Genomic DNA, 19,368 nt, shown 5'->3' on the forward strand with positions numbered 1-19,368 from the left:
TTACTACCTCAAGTGCAAATTCAATTGAAATCTCACATATATCAACTTCAGATCCAAGGAAACTTTGTGATTATCTCGTGTGCAGCTGAATTAACAAGAAAAACTTCATTTTGAAATAGATTTAGACTGAGAAGATTCATCACTTCACTGAAGACAGATGTTATTTGTTGAATATTCAAAAATAAATACTTGTAACCATTTCTTTGTGCTATAGTTATTTTCAGCAGCACACAAAGATACCAATTATTATATATTGAAATGAAACAAAAATAGTGTTTTTATATAAAAGAACGTATTTACTTGGAAATCTGGTCTTCTTTCTATCAATGTCACCGCTGAGTTTTGGATTTTTAGTCTATGGGAAAGTTTGTTCACTATAACTCAGGATAAGTACTTTCCTTCAAATGGGATGTAAATATTATCCCTTTAAAATACTTCCTCATTTCCCTTGTGTTAATTTCTTACTCTTATATTCAATAAAATAACAAGTATCTGTACAAATAAAGGATAAAAATAAGGACAATAAATGGATTGGTACTTTAGTTATAAAACTAGTGCATGGCTTGATCCTGGTTTGAAATCTTGGTCCCCAGAAGGAAAAGTATTAATTTATTTTATTTTATTTTTTTCTCATTGAGTTTATTGGTACACTTTAGGGATACAGTACAGTTACATTCATTATTGCGATCTTGTACCTTTACATGACAGGTCTTGGTTCTCATTTTCTCCCCTTGTCCCTGCCCTCCCTTCACCCCCTCCTCCTCTCCCCATTTACAAACACTTTATTTCTATTTTTTCATTTTCTCATCTTTTTTCTTTTCCCTTATTCCCTTTCCCCTACCCTTCTCACTTTCCCTACACCTTTAGCCCTTTTCTTTCTATTTCACATGGTCAATTATCTCATTAGGATCTTATGTACTATTATAGTTTTTTACACCAGAGAAACTATTCAGTATTTACACATGTGTGACTTATTTATTTGACTTAGGAGTATATCCTCATTATGTATCCATTTTCCTATGAATGAAGCTAATTTCTCATCCTTTATGGCTGAGTAGTATTCCATTTTATAGACAAACCACATCTTCTTTATCCAACTTAACTGATGGACAAATGGGCTGTTGCCAAGTTTTAGCTATTACAAACTGTGCCTCTGTAAACATAGGTGTGCATACATCACTGTGATATGATTTCTTTTAGTTCTTTTGGAAAGATACCCAGCAGAGGGATGGCTGGGTTAAATGGAACCTCTAGTCCCCGATCTTTGAGGTATCTCCATATTGATTGATTGATCCCAGTACCAAAACAAAACAAAACAGAAATAAATTATTACTAGTGTAAATGTACAATTAATATCTTTACTTAAATTTTGCCTTGAGTAAAGTATTGAGCACAATATTCTCACTTATTGCCACTATATTATCTTTTGTTCACAAAGTGACCTTTTCTATTTTTACTTTTCAACATGTTTATTGATTAAATATCTCATATTTCTGTTTTATGCTCATATTGTTCCCTCCTGTCACTTATGGACACCATATAATTTATTTTATATTTTATACATATTATTTCATACTACTAAAGTCCCAAGAGGGGTAGCCATTTTGCAGTTTATGAGCTTCTAATCAGAAAATTTGAAATTCGGAATCCTCCAACTTTAAAAGATTTGATTTTGTTAATTGTGATATTACTTTTAAATATAAAACTAACCTATTTATTTCATGTAAAAAGCATTAAAAATAATGTGTGAAATCACCTTTTGTTATGTTTATTAGGTGTGATTGTGACATATATGAATTTCATGTTTAGGGAAATATCTCATCTTCAAGAAAATAATTATATATGAATGCATATATTAAAAATACAAAAAATGACCATGACATTTTGGTCCTAAGCTTTAGGATAACGATGGTCAATTTTATTATATATTTAAAGTCCATAAAATATTATTACAGTTCAAAACACATGAGTGTAATTGTATTATAATACAGGGATAATTTCATCAAGGAATTATAGTATTTATAGTACAAAACTGCAAATCATAATACCTAATACATTTGGAGGCAATATGAACAATCAGAAAGAGTCAGATATTTGTAATACAGTTGTAGAGGATGTCCATACATCACTGTCAAGAACAGAAATATAACTGAGCAGAAAACAAAGGAATAATCATTGGAAATGAAAAGTATAGTAGAGAAAAGGAAACTTACATTATAAACAGAACATTGTAACAATAGCAGCACAATACACTTTCTTCATTAGAGAATCCAGAACATTATCCAGAATACAGAATGCATTAGATATCACAATATGTTGGAACATATTTAAGATCATTATGAAAATATCAAATATCTTTTTGATCATAGTGATATGGAAGTAGGAAAAAATAGAGGGGATTTCATAAATATTTCCCAAGCAAACAACATGATCCTAAACAAACTAAATCACTGACAAAAGTTAAAGATATACTGAATGAATTAAATGGAAACATTATTTACCAAGAATTATGGCCAAAAGGCAAAGCAGTTTGAAGAAAGAATTCTCCCAAAATAATTGACTGCTTTGAAAAAGAAGATAGATTTTATATAAACAAATGTATACCACATAGACCTATACAAACTTGGAAGTTTAAACCCAAAGAATATAGAGGCAAGAAAATAGTAGACATCAAGTAGGGATGAATGAAGAAGAGGGAAAAAAAAAAGTAATAGAAAAAAATCGTTGAGAACAAGTTTTGCTTTTGCGGGGGAAAGGATTAACAAAATTCAACTATCGTTAGTTTCTCTAAAAATAAGACTCAAAAATAAAATCAGGTGTGATAGAACATATATCATAGGTGTTAGTATAGAAGTACAAAAATTTAACAGTGCAACTAGATAGCATTCTATATCAAAATACTAGATAACTGGTACAAATGGATACATTCTTAGATACTCACAACATAATAAAACTAATTCATGAAGAAATAACATGAACATCATAATAAATATGGAAATCCAATTAGTAATATGTTCATCGAAAGAAAGCACAAGAAAGGATGGATTCATAGCTGAATTCTACAAAACACTTAAACAAAAACCAATATTAATTTCTTCAAGCTTTTCTGTAGAATTGAAAAATACTTCCACACTCATTTTTTTGAAGCCAGTATTGCTCTGTCAGCAAGCGAGGTAAAACATCTCAAGCAAATAAATAAATAGCCAAAATCTTTAATCAGAGGAAATTCTCAACAATACATCAGCAAGCTGAAATCCATGCTGTATTCCCAGGGTCCTTTCCTGTGATCAAATGAAATTTATCACTAAGATGAAAGGAAGATTCAATGAATGTAAATCAATAGATATGATGTATCACCTTAACAGAAGGAAGGAGAAAAAACCTGACACTCTTAGTAGATGCAGAAAAAGTATTTGACAAAATTCAACATCTTTATAATAATTTCAATAATGGTACCTTGGTAAAATATAGATGGCACACACCATGCTTGTAGTTGAGAGTATATTCAGTGGGGAAAATCTCAAGGCTTTTCCTATAAAAATGCCTACTCTCACCACTTCTATTCAGTGTAGTTCTGTAAGTGCTAGCCACAACAATGGGGCCAGAAATTAAAAAAAGAAGGTATCAGAGTTAGAAAGGAAGAGTTAAATTGTTTGTTTAGTGGATGACATAGCCATATGTATAATGTGCTGAAGATTCCAACAAAAAATATTCCACATTTAGGCCTCAGTTTGGGTCTGCCATGCACTGCCACCATGGTGTTTCTGCCTGGGAGTCATCTGATCATGGACTGAGTCCCCTTAAAACAAAAAATCTGACACAAGACATTCTGCATTTGGTTTCTTTGCAACTAAACTGAGACACTGGTATGGAACAGATTGTACACTGTTGGTGGAAAACCGGAAGAAATGCAGTGTTCTCAGTATAATCAAAACAACATCAGCCAGGTGTGGTGGCGCACACCTGTAATCCCAGCACTTGGGAGGCTGAGTCAGGAGGATTGCTGTGAGTTCGAGACCAGCCTGGGCTACAGAGTGAGTTCCAGGTCAGTCTCAACTACATAGTGAGATCCTATCTCAAAAAACAAACACCCCCAAAAAACAAAAACAAAAAAATGACTTCATGGCCAACCTGACAGAGGAAGGTAAGAGAAGACTGGAGAAGATCCGCTGCAAAGCATGGGTACTCAGAAACAGTAGGCAAACAAAGCCAGACATTAAGAATCAACCTGAAAGAGAAATCCACCAGACAGGGTCCAATATCATGCTGTTTAGAAAGGGAAGCAGAGATGGATCTGGACTACAGTTCCCCTTACACTATAATTCCAATGAACACATCATCTAAGGTGTGTAATTGTACTGTGAAAAGGAAAGTAAGAACTAACCAGGGCTTTAATCTAAAGAATCACAGGCAAATCAGGATTAACTTCACCAAATTTTGCACAGAAGTTTCAAATGAAAGCTTATGATCAGCAAATTAGTGGGTTCCAACCTTCTAGAAGCTTCCTGTGACCTCCAGTCATACGTCCTTGTTTCTGTGTTCCTTCCCCTGCTCACACAAGTACTTTCTCAAACTTCTTTACACCAGCCCTCCATTCCAGCTTTAAAAATATCAACAAAGTTTGATCTTTTTCTGTTTTATTTGCTATCTGTTAAAAAAAATTTCTTCTTTCTGATGTACTCTCTTCCTCTTCCTTTTTACTTTTCTCATCTTCCAGATCCCATTTGACCATATCACAGTCATTGAAAAAATGGTGAATGGTTGTTTCATTGTGCACAACTGATAGGTCCTTGGCCCTTAGATGCTGATATAACTGGCAGGGATTCTCTCCTAGTAACATGGCCCTATTATGCTGAGTAAGTTGAAGGTGTGTATGAACATGAGAACATAATCAAAGTCAGGGTTACGGTATTGGGAAGCGTACACTCACTGAAGAGATCTCCATTTTAGTGGCAGAGTTTTTCACTCTGACTGTTCCTTAGCACACACAAAAATGGAGAAACATGAGAAAACAAGGCAACAAGGTGCTTTCAAAAATTCTTTACCTCACCAAAACTGGTCCAATGGGCACTAATAGGGAGAAAGTAATAAACCAAATGACTGAAATGTATGAGGAAATAAAAGGAGAAACAACAGTAATGAAAAGATCAGTTAGATTTTTAGGAGGTCAAAGATGAATTAATTAAACAAACAAGGGACATAACGCCTAAAATGATCAGTGAGCTTAAAAAAGATATAAACAAAAACTTGGGTGAAATAATGAAAGACTAAGTTAGTGAAGGGTTAGAAGACACATATTGATGTCAAGCAAATCCAGGACATAAACAAGTCTATTGAAAGTATTTCTGGTGGCAGAAATAACCAGTGAGAAGGGAGAACATTTGAACTAAAAGATAAGGTTGATACAGGAAATTAAATCATAAGAGATATCTTAAAAAAAAAAACACCCTGAAACGGAATCCAATAGCTGCCAGATGATTCAAAGAAAACTAACCTAACAATTATAGTAATTAAAGAAAATCAGAAGACAATATGAAAGATATAAAAATTATTTACTGAAATCATAGCAGAAAATTTTAAGTTCAGTGAACTCATTCAACTTCCAGGGTGAATTACCACATAGATCCTCAAATAGCTATGATGAGAAAACAATTTCTCCAGGACATGCCATAGTTAAAATTTCGGAATTCCAACACAAGAAGAGAATTTTAAAAGTTATTAGAAAAAACAATAAAAATTTGATAATGACAAATCTATCAAAATTATAGCAAATTTCTCAGCATATATCTTAAAGAACAGGAGACCTTGGAGTGAAGTTTTTAAAAGCCTGAACTAACAGCTTTCAATGCAGATTAATTTATTACGCAAAACTTTCTTTCAAAATTGATGGGGTGGGTGAAGGGAGGGCAGGGACAAGGGAAAGAAATGAGAACCAAAACCTATCATGTAAAGGTACAAGATCCCAAAGATGAATGTAACTGTACTGTATACCTAAAATGTGCCAATAAACTCAATGAGAAGAAAAACAAAAAAAAAACAAAAAAACAAAATTGATGGAGGAATAAGAGCTTTCCAGAATAAGGAGCATCTTAAAAAATTCACGACCACCAAACTCATACTACAAAAAGTACTCAAAGAAATCTTAGACAGAGACAATGAGGCGAACAACACCAAAGCGTTTAAGTAAATAAATACATTGAACAGGAGGCGCAGTTAAACAAAATGAAAAATAAACAAACCAGCAAGAGAAAAATCACTCAATGACAGAAATCTGACAATACCTTTCAGTTATATCTCTCAATGTAAATGATCTTAACTCCTCAATCAAAAGAAGAATTGGCAGATTGGATTCAAAAAGAAAACACAGTGTATTATCACACACAAGACACACACCTAATCCTTAAGGAAGCAGAGAGACTGAAAATTCAAAGAATGGAAAATGCTATCAAAAGACCATACACCAAAACCTTTCAATCACTGGCCAATCGCCATTTAAGTTGATGTTTTCTGGTATTTTATAACAATAAGAGAGAGCTGATAACACAGTCATGTAATCCCTAAGTGTTTTAGACAGGAAATTCGTCCCCCCACTTTTTTTCTGGGAAAGCTATTTCCACTACCTAGCCTCAGGAACATTGATGGGAGATTTACTCAGTTATCGGATTGCTGCCTCTCAGCTTCAGACTGTTAGTCCGCATTTTCTCTCTCAGAAGAAATGAGACTCCTTTTTGCTTTTCTTCTTAGATGACTGCATGACCTTACCTTTTCTCAGGAGGAGATGTGCACGGACATTGAGGCAGTCTTGGTTCTCCTGAGTGTTTGCCTGAGGTGCTGGAAGGCAGGTCAATGTATTGGCACAATGAATGCAAGGTCTTCTTAGGCCTCTGTCCATTTCTTGGTCTAGAAATTCCTGGAATGATATTAGAGCTTCAGTTGCACTAATTTGTCTTTGCCCCTCTACACAGGAACAAGCAATTTTAAGACTTTTCACGCGTGTGTCTCTGTAGTACCTACTATCCACACAGACACACAGATACCCTCTTCAGCCTGTCCTATCCTCCTGAGAGTTCCTCTGTGACCCACCCTTCCTAACTCTCCACATGTCCACACCACCAGCTGATGATCAATTAGTCACCACTTATGCTCCAGTGAACTAAAATAGATGTTATAATTGTTAGAATACATTAAATGAGGCCTAAGTGAATATTAAAGTACTGTTTTGGAATGTACAGGGGAGCACAGTATTGCTTATGCCCAAAGCAGGCTGTAAGCAATGCAGGCTGTAAAGAGCTAATCCCTCAATTGGCTTTTTTTTTAAGTGTAGGTCCAGTCAAAATTTACACGCTGAACTTACTAACTCGCACCCAAATTCCATTTCCACAACTAAAGCCTTTCTATAAAGACAATGTTCTAATTACAATCACATTTTGTCTATTCTGTTCCTAATTTGAGAATGCTTCATCTTGTACTTTATGAGCCTTGCCTCTATTAGTTTCCATAGAAACCGCAGGACTTTGCATCCTCACACGTAGTCCCGCCTCGCTCATGGCTTAACTTTACTCCACTGGATTATTAATACAAATGAGTAGCTCGGATGAACCAGTGCCTTTGCCAATTAGGCAGCATCGGCCATCCTGGCTCCCTGATTTCTCTGTCTCTTAGTTCTGTCTTTTAGTTTTAGTTTTTGTTTTTCCTTCAGGCTTGTGCTGTAGCATCAAACAGGAGATCAGCACCCACTGCAAAGGTCTCTGACAGTAAAAGACAAGCGTGAGTAAATTTAGACACTCAGTGCACTGAACCTAAAAGACATGTATACCACATCACAGATTCATCTTTTTTTGTACTAAATCAGTGAAAATATATCTTTTGTACTGTTGATTATGCAATGCATTATTTTTTGGTACCGGGGATCTAACTCGAGTCCTTGCCCTTGCAAGGCAGGCAGCGGAACCTCTGAGCTAAATCCCCGGCGGATGCATTATTTTTTGTTACAATTGCTATGACATGCAGTGGGCCACTAAGTATTGTTCCTTCTAATGAAAAGTTTGATGCTGGGTCCAAATCAATTTTCCCATTTTCCAACAACCACACGAATCTGGAAGTATTAACTATTGGGGAATGGAATTTTGTTGGTAGCATTCATGCCGAGCACAATCGTGACAGTAGCCCGGAAGATCTCACAAATGACTTTTATTCAGGAATTGATCTTTGTTGGTTGGACTTCATACAAGAAAGACATCACGAAACCTACATATTTTCTCCTTTCTAATTCAAAACATTGAGAATTATGTTGCCAAAACCATATAGGGTACATCCCTTCATTTTAATGACTATGAGGTCTACTACAAAAATTCAAGCACAAAGGAACCTGCCTGGAAAAATGCAGGATGGACTAGTTTTCCTTCAAAGAGGAGGAGAAAGTTACAAGAGTGTTTGCAGCATATTGAAATCCTCAGTCCTGTGTGTAAGATTCTAAAATGTAGTTTTGTGTAATTTTGACCAAAAAAAAAAAAAAGGAAAGGAAAGAAACTAATCAACCAGATTTTACTGCTCCTGTTGTTGATGCTACTACAAATAATAGCATGGACTCTAAATAGTAATTCTTAGTAAATGTTTTCTAGCACATTAAAGAATGACAGAGAAACAAATATTTTGGTGATGTGTTATGTCATGCTCAAGTAACGACAAGGTAAGCATGAAATTATTGTTGCATAAGCTTCAATCATTAGAAAATATGTATTTACTTTCTCACAGGCTTCTGTAAACTACTAGAAAAATTTAAACAAATCCAGGACTCTTCACAAAATGATTGTATTCAGAATGACCTCACCATAGGCACACGGTTGTAAAATAATGGGACAGAGCCCATGTGAGAGATGACTTATCCATCCTTGTGGTATGTAAAGGACACAGAAGATGAGACAAAATTCACACTTCAGAGCTATCTCGCTTCCTTTCAACAGAAACCTCACCTCCTGACACCATGTGTTGCAACTACTATGGAAACTCCTGTGCGGGCTGTGGTTCTGGTTCTGGCTCTGGCTCTGGCTGTGTGTATGGCTCTGGCTGTTGTAACTACCAACCCTTCTGCTACAGAAGATGATATTCCTCTTGGTGTTGATCACTATGATGAGTCAGGTTTTGCCCTCGAGGTGACCACTCCAAGGACAAACTCACTTGAAAGCCCTCTTATCCATCAACTTTAAATCAAAGGAAGGTTGATTGTTGTCTTCTGAACACCTGATAGAAAATCACTACTTCTGTATGCACTTGATATAGATGGAATAGTTCTACCACATTACTGTGTACAGGTCTTACTTTGTCAAATATTTAAATGTAAATATGTGTGTGTGTGTGTGTGTGTGTGTGTGTGTGTGTGTGTGCATTCTCTTTGCTGTAGCTATTTTAAAAAACGTGGCAGGGCAAAATGATTTGCATATATTATGTGACAAAATAGCAGTTTGGTCTCCTTTGTATTGCTGTTACTATCAAGCCATTAAGTTTTGGATTTTTATCTCTGAATAATCTTTTGTTTAATTAAGTTTACTGGTACATTTTAGGTATAAAATGCAGTTACATTCATCACTGAGAACTTGTACCTTTACACAATGTATCTTCGTTCTTATTCTTTCCCCATTCCCCTGCCCTCCCTTCAACCCCTTCCACCCCTTCCGATTACAAAGACTTTGTTTCCATTTTTTCCTTTTCTCATTTTTCCTTCCACTTCTTTTCTTTCCCCTATCTTTCCCACTTTCACTACCCTGTTAGACCTTTTCTTCCTATTCCAAATTATCAATTATACATTTTTCAGCTTTATTTGAGTTTATTGGTACATTTTAGGGATACAGTACAGTTACATTCATTATTGGGATCTTGTACCTCTACATGACAAGTCTTGGTTCTCATTTTTTCCCCTTACCCCTGCCCTCCCTTCACCCCCTCCTCCCCTCCCCATCTACAAACCCTTTATTTCCATCTTTTCATTATCTCACATTTTTTTCTGTAGAAAGAGCATCCCTTCCCTATTGCTCAGCACTCTTTGGCTATTATGTTGTGGGCGGCAACTCTAAGCCGAACTCTCTGCTGGCTCAAAAGACACAAGGATGTGGACAAGGCTTTTTTTTTTCCATCCAGGAGTGTGTGCTGATATCCTGTAGATCTTAAGTAAGAGGACACAAAAATAAAGTGCATCAAGCAAAAAGTGTAGTATGTGGAAGTATTTTACAGTAATTCTCTCTAGTATAGGCAACTAATTGAGTTTTCACTTACTTTTTTTCTCATTTATTGGGTTCAGTCTAACATATTCCCATTTTTTCTTTTTTATCTTTTTCTTTTTTTGGTACCAGGGATCAAACTCAGGACCTTATGCTTGCAAGGCAGGTGGCTGTGCCACTGAGCTAAATCTCTGGCCCTCCGATTTTTTCTTTTATTTTGTTCACACAGGGCTTTTACACTTTTGTTCTCTTGTTTTACATTTTTATTTATATTTTCATTTCTGTTGTCACTCAGCCATTTTATCATTTATATTATAAATATAACATATTTTATGTATTATACTTTTATTAGGAACTATGTCATTTCATTCCAGTACAGTCTGAAGACTGGTCATTCATAAGTTCAGTATGCCTACTTGAAAATCTGAAACCTATACTCTTCCATGTAAAACTTTTTTGATTGCTTATAATTGGAAAATCCTACACTATGAAACTTTAATTCATGCAGAGAAGTCTTAAAAACAATGTTTAAAATTGCCTTGAGCTTATATGTAGTAGGTCTATGTGATTCCTAAATGAATTTCCTGTTAAATGTGGATGTTGTCTCTGTGATATCTTATTATGCATAAGTAAATACGCAAAATCCATAAAATCAGCAACATGTAACTCTGGCCTACAGCATAGAAAATGAGGTATATTAAAATGTAATTGTATATTTTTTATATTTGAAGCTATGCAAATAACATTGATCTTTAATTTTTTTCTCTAGGCATGATATGTACTAAAAGGACCATCTGTGCTATTACATGTGCACTTAGGTTATTGATGCAAATGATCTTCTCATGGGCATAAACAGACAAGAAGGACTAATGATGAAGACAGTCACCTCTTATTTTGTCATTCTTATGTCTCACTGCTACATGTCCCTGTGGCACATACATAAAAATTTGTCCTTTTGTTACCTGAGTGATTCACATATGTGTTTTGAAGATGTACTTCAAAACAATGAAGTAAGATTTCATTGTAATGAGAAAAGGTACTCTCGTGGCTTCAAGTGCTTTTCTCTGAGTTATCCTTCAGCAGTTTCAAAGTTTCTGTTTTTATATGGAGGACTTTGTCCCACTTTGATTTTATTTTAGTACAGGGTGAGAGGTTAGCGATCCTTTGTAATCAACAGTGTGGAAAAACAATGTATGGAGCAGAAGAGCAGTTTTGCTAGAATATGTCTCCAAAAGCACATGCAGCAAAAGTAAAAGCAGGTAAATTATACCAAACTAAAAAGTTTTCAATAGCGTTGGAGATAATCAGCATAAAGAATACAAAAACTTATACAATGACAGATGATTTTAAAAACATTCCCCTGATCTCAGACTAGTCTCCAAGATACAAATGGAATTCAAAATGTTCAATATTAAGAAAATGAAAAACCCAATTATAGATAGACAATGGATCAGAATACACATATTTATAAAAGGAATCAACAGACATATGAAGAGATACTCAACATATTTTATTATTTTATATTATATATATATAATTTCTGGGAAGAAATTTTTTAAATGTCTCCTTCTACACAATGTGTAAATTCATATAACCATTATAGAGAACAGTATGTGTGTTCCACAAGAGGTAAATCCAGTGGTCCCATTTCCTGTGTACGTAAATAAATGGTGTATAATCAGTATGTTGAAGATTCACTTGCAGCCACTCCATGCTAATTTCACCGTTGTTCGATAATTTCTGGGAAGAAATTTTTTAAATGTCTCCTTCTACACAATGTGTAAATTCATATAACCATTATAGAGAACAGTATGTGTGTTCCACAAGAGGTAAATCCAGTGGTCCCATTTCCTGTGTACGTAAATAAATGGTGTATAATCAGTATGTTGAAGATTCACTTGCAGCCACTCCATGCTAATTTCACCGTTGTTCGCAATGTCCATCAGTGGATGAATGAATAAAGAAAACGTGCAATATACAGAATAAAATGCCACTAAGCCTTACAAAGAAGGAAATACTGTGTGATAACAGAGATGAATCTGGAAGACTTTATGTTCAGTAAACTGATACAGAAAGATGAATAGGGCAAGATCTCACTTGTATTTGGAATCTAGAATGCGAAACCCACAGAAACAGAGTGGAATGGTGATTACTGGGGCGGTGGGAGAAATGGGAGGTTTTGGTCAAAATTACAAAGTTCAGTTCTAAGATTAGTGTGGTGAATGTAGCATAAATCCTGAATTACTGACTTGAAATTTGTTATTAGAGCAGATTGTAATGTGTTCTTCTCACTAAAAAAATTATAAATGTGTGAGAAAATGCATGCATTAAGTTGCTTAATTAGCCATTCTGCAATGCACATATATAACATCATGTCATATAAAATAAATATAGTATGTAGCATTTTAAATAACCAATTAAAATGTTTGTGAAAACAGAGAGTAAAAAGCATTAACTTATCTCAGAATGTCCTCTCAGAGTAAGAACTTATGAATATGGAACTTACCTTTAAAATGACAGATTAGTCATCTCTGCTGAAATGTTCAGGGCAGTATTCACTTTACTCCAACATGAATGTCTGAAAACAAAAAAATGTTTTCTCTTTCCATCTAGTACAGAGGCATGTTCTCAACATGTATAGTCACGTCGCCATGGTCAGTACTGATAGTTTCAATGGATTTCCAAAGTTACTGGGTTTCCAGTATGGTATGAAATCAAGTTCTGTGACATATTCCTCGATTCTGCAGTTTTATACTTTATGATAAAAATGTTTCAGCAAAATGCAGAGTACAATTACATTTCTGAGGGAGCTAGATCATCTTTGAGGGCTGGGGATTTAGCTCAGTGGTTCGGCTGCCTGCCTTGCAAGCCCAAGGTCCTGAGGTTGATCCTGGTACCAAACAAACAAGCAAACAAACAAAAACACCCTAGATCATCTATGAAACTTTATTGTGAATCGCTTCTTGGCCTTTTGGCGGAGATCAAATGAAGCTTTATTGTGAAGGGTTTTGAGACTTATGCCATGTGTGTCAGCCTGTGTGTGCCCTCATATACCAGTTGCATACATACACACATGTTACACATCAACCTGTAGCAACAGTAAAGTGACTCTTAAAATTTTCGTAAATAAATGCATCAGAAAAAAATGTGTGGAGAAATTTGACAATCAGCTTTTTGGTAGGAGGCTTATATGAGAATAAATGTGAGGAAAAAACATTTTTTCACTATGAAGATTTATGCTCTGCCTTTTACATCCCACATATTCTCTCTCTCTCCCTCTCTCTCTCTCTCTCTCTCTCTCTCTCTCTCTCTCTCTCTCTCTTTTATTTTGGGTACTAGGGATTGAGCTCAGGTCGTTGCTCTTGTAAGGCAGGCAGCAGGACCACTGAGCTATATCCCACCCCATCCCACGCATTCTTTCCAAGAGCCACTCGGTGAAGTTTTCAGTGCATGTAATTACTTTCATTTCCTCTTGACCATCTACAAAAACTGAGGTTCACCCTATCAAGGACATTTATCATAGCCATGTAAAAAAGTAAAGTACATATTTCAAGCAGAATATTAGTTACTGTGTTTGCCAAGGAAGGCTATTTTATTAGTGATTTTCTGCAACTTGGAAGAAGAGAGACTACAAGTTGTCAGGTTACTGCCTGTCAGTTTCTAACTCACTCTTGTATGGTTGCCCTATACTGAGATCCCTTTGCGCCTTTCTTCCTACCTATGAGTATGACGTTAAGCTTTCTCGGCGGAAGATACAGGTGGGCATTCCTGAAAGTATATAGATCTTCCTGAGGGTTTCATTTTTTTCAGTGGTAGAGGGAGGTTAGGTTCCGACAGAGTGGGCTTCAGGACATCTAGTGAAGCCTGTTTCAGCCCGGGGCCCGGAAAGTAGCGGAGGCTGCGTTCCGACAGTAATCAGTATTTGCACTCCCTTCGACAGAGGCTGGCTTCCTGCATCCTTCTCACATGTGGCTCTTTGTAGGCCACTGCCTTCCCACCCAGATGGCCAGATACCTTCTATAGTCTGCTCGCTCGGCCCTTTAGTCTTCTTCTGGGGCACTTCTCGCCCTCAGCGCTGGTGAGGATCACATAATTACCACCTGTTTCCTGATTATTGTTCCTGCTTTCCCTGTGACTGCAGAACAAAGTGTTTTTTAAATAGCTTCCATGAAATGTTATTACTAGCGAGAAGAATGCCCAGATTTTATGCACATAATTTCTTGAGTTTAAACATATGCTTACACCTAGGAAGCCAACTCCACAATCATGGTTCTAGACACATCTGTCACCTTTCAACATTCCCTCATTATTTTATTTGCTTTTCTCCTAAGGGTAGAAATGCTTCTTCACATGGAAGCTACAATTTTCCCAAATTTTTAAGTGTGCAATACACTCTTGTTTGCTATGGAAAAATAATTTTCCAATGCATTTATTAGGTGAGTATGATATTTGAAAGATTTTTTTTTTCTGTGAAGATTCTTCCGAAGCCCTAGAATAGCATGCGGAGTTTTCTGATAAATTATTGTTGTTTTAGGGGGCGGAGATTTAGCTCAGTAGTTTTACTGCCCGCCTTGCAAGCACAAGGGCCAGAGTTCCATCCCTGGTACCAAAAAAAAAAAATATATTGTTGTTTTTCTCCTTAGCTTAATATTTTTTACATTATATTTTCCCCAATTGACCTATTGCATAGTTTATGTCTCCTGTCTGGGCTCAAATATTTGTAGATATTTTTAATTTTAGGGGTAATTTGTGTACTTGTATGTTGGGCTTGAGCCCATGATAACATTCAAGATTTACTAGTGTGTGCATTGAGATGTGCAGACAAGGGATAAGGTATCCATATAAAGAAAGAAAGAAAAAAAAAACAGAAAGGGAAAAACAAAGACAGAAAATTTAAAGTAAAAGAGATCAGAGACCTATTTATATGAAAACAATAGGATGAAGTCATATGAAGATAAAGGAAAGGAGAACTAATAAGTACAACAGAAGGGCCAAGCGTTATTGATATCACAATGGCTAGTTAGCCAATAACAAGTAGGATAAGGGAAGATTCATATAAAACTATTGATTTTTTTTTGGAGAAAACACATTAGACTCAATTCAAGAAAATATTGAAGATGGAAGGAAACATTATCCATGGGTTACATTTTTTTTTGTGAGAAATGTGGATATATAGCACAGATATGAAAGTAGCCTAAAGAAAACAAGAGACAGACCTGCATCTAGGTATTGAACTCTAACAAAGAAGTTGTTGCTCCAAGACATCTACAGCACCCTAAATTGGCATTTAGCAAATTTGTCTTTTGTAGTAAAATAATAAATCTCCTTATAGAACGGATCCATCAGGAGTTTAATACATTTATTTTTCTCCAAAGAAGAAAGATAAAGTCATAACCTGTATGGAGAATGAAGGACGGGAATAGCTTTCCTTTAGATAGAAGTGGAAAGTTTTCAGAAGTGGGTAGAACATGTCTAAATACTCAATTCACTGTCCAAAATCCATAAACAGCATTTAGAAAGATCATGGAGGAAACAGGAAATTACAAGGAAAGAAAAAAGACATCAAGATAAAGAATAAAAACAAGGACAGAAGGATGAAGAGGATGAGGAAGGGGTGAATAGCAGCAAATAGAATGGCCTATACAACAATTTCCCCAACCTCAAAGAACAGACTAACAAACAATCACATGTTTTTAGGTCAAATATTTTAATGATGTGTTGTATGAGGTACATAAAATACAACTATGAAAGATAAACTTAGGATGCACAAGCTTGGAGGTATGGCCAACGTACCTTTGTTTTCTTTCAAAGCTCATGAAAATTTCTAAGAAGGCAATAAGTAAATTATGAATTGTTAACAAAATAAGTGTACACAGGATGACCTCATTTTAGGCACACGGTTGTGAAGTCAACAGAGTCCACATGAGCTATGACCCATCCATCCCTGTCAAGTATATAAAGGGCCAGGAAGAAAAGTTGACGTTCACACTTGAGAAACACCCTCCTACTCCTCTACTGAAACATCATCTTCTGACACCATGTGCTGCAGCTACGGGAACTCCTGTGGGGGCTGTGGCTCTGGCTGTGGATACGGTTCTGGTTGTGGCTGTGGCTCTGGCTGTGGCTGTGGCTCTGGCCGTGGGTACAACTGTGGATATGGCTGTGGCTGTGGCTGTGGCTCTAGCTGTGGTTATGGCTGTGGCTATGGCTCTGACTCTGGCTGTGGCTCTGGCTATGGATATGGCTCTGGCTGTGGCTCTGGCCATGGCTGTGGCTCTGGCCGTGGGTACAGTTGGGGATATGGCTCTGGCTATGGCTGTGGCTCTAGCTGTGGTTATGGCTGTGGTTCTGGCCCTGGCTGTGGCTCTGGCCGTGGGTACAGTTGGGGATATGGCTCTGGCTGTGGCTGTGGCTCTGGCTATAGCTCTGGCTGTAGATACAGCTCTGGCTGTGGCTGTGGCTGTGGCTGTGGCTCTAGCTGTGGTTATGGCTGTGGCTCTGGCTATGGATACACAAAGTCCGGTTGTGGCTCTGGCTATGGATATGGCTCTGGCTGTGGCTCTGGCCGTGGCTGTGGCTCTGGCCATGGGTACAACTGTGGATATGGCTCTGGCTGTGGATATGGCTCCCGCTATGGCTGTGGATGCAAGTCTGGCTGTTGTAACTACCACCCCTTCTGCTACAGAAGATGCTACTCCTCTTGCTGCTGATCACTATGACGAGTCAGGTTTTGCCCTTGAGGCGACCACTTCCTGATGAAGTCCATTTGAAATGCCCGCCGTCATTAACCAAAGTGAAGATCAATTTTTGTCTCTTGAGCATCTGATATATAATTAAAGAAATATTTGCACTTGATGAAGATTGAGTTGTCCGTCACATCCCTGGATACAGATGTTATTTTGTTCATTTCTCAAATGTAAATTGCCATATATTTTCTCTGACTCTGCTCACTGGATATCTGCAGAAGAGAGTAGGATTATATAACTGGATGTACTAAAATGTAATGAAATGGCAGTTTCTTAATAAAATAATTCTTAATGAAAATATTCTGTTCTTTATACCAGAGTTGTCATTGATTTTAGGGATTGTGATCTTCATAAAACTGACTGACCACAGGATACAAATATGGTCATTGCTTCAATGAACAGCTTCTTCTATCTTCTATCTATCTGTCTCTGTCTGTCTGTCTATTTAGGTATTATCTATCTGATTTATCATTGAAAATAAACACAATTATGGTACCCCAAATATCATATCTTGCACTAGTAAAGGATTCAGAAATGTCAATGAGAAATAGACCCTGGTCTTGAGATTCTGCCAGTAGTTTAGGAGTTTGATCTTGGCCTGGCCTTTTGTCCTAACAAAACATATGCAGAAAGGTTAATTTAAAATTTTTGACATATGTATAGTAAGAAATTGTCCAATCTTAGTCCATTTTCTGTGATCATAACATAATGTCACCAGCTGAGCCATTCATAAATCATAGTACCATTCATAAGTCAAAGTTTTTATGACTCATAATTTGGAGGCTGGGGTGTCTAAAAGAAGGTGCCCTGTAACAGGGGCTGGGCATTCAAGTCAGTAGACAGTAAACAGAGGAGTCCTTTTATCAAGAAGCCATACCCATGACCTAACTTTTTTGAGTTGTAACTGTAAAGCTGGATCTCCAACTTGTTTGTCTTGAGAACAAAGGATTACTCAAGCACTCTACTGGGTGTGTCTGGCTGAGTCAGGGAGGCAGGACCTTGGGTACTCTTTCTGGTCTCTGGAGCTTTTCCCTGCTGTGGTTCCCTGTCACCATGAAGTGATACCACCACACTCTTCCACCATGATATTTCTGACCATGGTCTGATACTTCTGAAACCATAACCCAAGTTAAACTCGTCATCCCTTAAATTGTGGATGTTGAGTATTTTGCACTAGCACTGGAAAAGCGGACCGAAGCAGAAACTATACCATTATAACAGCATGAATCTATTCACCATGACAGAGGTTTTCCTGACCTAATCACCTTGTAAATGTATTGTTATAGTGGCAATTAAATTTCAGCAAGAGTTTTAGAGGAGGCATTCAAATCACATCGTGGGGTAAGCAGAAAAAGGTATTTCAGCAGCTCAAGGAAATCAGAAATAAGCATGACTTCTCTATTGCTGTTTCCTACCCTTCTTTTTCACTTTTCCACTCATGGTTTCCAACTAATTTGCTTAAGAATGATCAATATCATACTTATGCTCCAGGCAGAAAGAAAGAGGAGGGACAGGTGACGAAGAGCATGTATCCTTGCTGCTTCGGAAGTGAAGCTTCACAGGAGGATTTTGACTACTCCTCTTTGAATATTGCATGGGGTCACTCAGTGGGAGTTGAGGAGGAAGGCTCTGTGTACACAAAGTGTGCTCGTCCACAATCTGTGTGTGCCAAAATGCCACAGATTCTTGGTATCAGGAGAAAGACAAAAAAACAAAACAAAACAAAAAGACAAAGCCTGAAGAAGCAAAACAGTAAAGACTTAAGACTTACAGTAATTTTAGCTAGGGAGGTGCACAAACAATGTCTTCAAGACATCTTTTTCTTCTGGTTCAGGGGGTTGAGTTTCACACATTTCCCTATTTATACCAGCTGATCATTTGTATACGTAAACTCTCTTTTATATTTTTGTATAACATATTGATTTAATTATTATTTTAATTTTTGTATTCTCTTTTTCCATGTACTATTCAGAGCCATGTTGTAATTTCAATTATTTTGCTCAGGCCCATCTCATTTAAAAAGTTCTTATTTTTAATAGTACCCTTCAAATTTCAGCCGGGCAAAAATCTCAAGAGAGTTGGTCACTCTGTGACATGTTTTAAATATATATGTACAATATTATTTTAAATATTTTAGAAACTTTTGCTCAGCTTCTGATCTGTGTGGGAAGATCCATCTGTACTACTCTGTGCCCATTTAGATCATTATTCCTAAATTGCTGCATGGTTGGCATGCAGGGAGCACACACCCAGTTCTTGCTCTTTTGTTACCTCAGTGATGCTCCCAGGTCTGCTCCCAGCTCCTCTTCACGGCAACACCTCTACAGAGAACAGCATCCCCCAAGGTCTTCTGTGGGAATCAACCCAAGATAGAATTGCTGAGATGAAGGATATTTGTATGTTCAGTT

At 36.7% G+C, this 19,368-nt stretch overlaps 1 protein-coding gene across 1 annotated transcript; it reads left to right on the plus strand.

Moving 5' to 3' along the window:
• The first annotated feature begins 16,252 nt into the window (after nucleotides 1-16,252).
• On the plus strand, nucleotides 16,253-16,924 carry LOC117287477 (keratin-associated protein 21-1-like). The gene is made up of 2 exons (XM_033768051.1): nucleotides 16,253-16,593; nucleotides 16,873-16,924. Exons 1-2 carry the CDS (start codon nucleotides 16,253-16,255, stop codon nucleotides 16,922-16,924), a joined length of 393 nt encoding a protein of 130 aa, XP_033623942.1.
• The last annotated feature ends 2,444 nt before the right edge of the window (nucleotides 16,925-19,368 follow it).

Source organism: Fukomys damarensis, unplaced genomic scaffold (assembly GCF_012274545.1).
Source record: "Fukomys damarensis isolate Sample0158 unplaced genomic scaffold, DMR_v1.0_HiC HiC_scaffold_24, whole genome shotgun sequence".
In the NCBI taxonomy this organism is placed as follows: domain Eukaryota; kingdom Metazoa; phylum Chordata; class Mammalia; order Rodentia; family Bathyergidae; genus Fukomys; species Fukomys damarensis.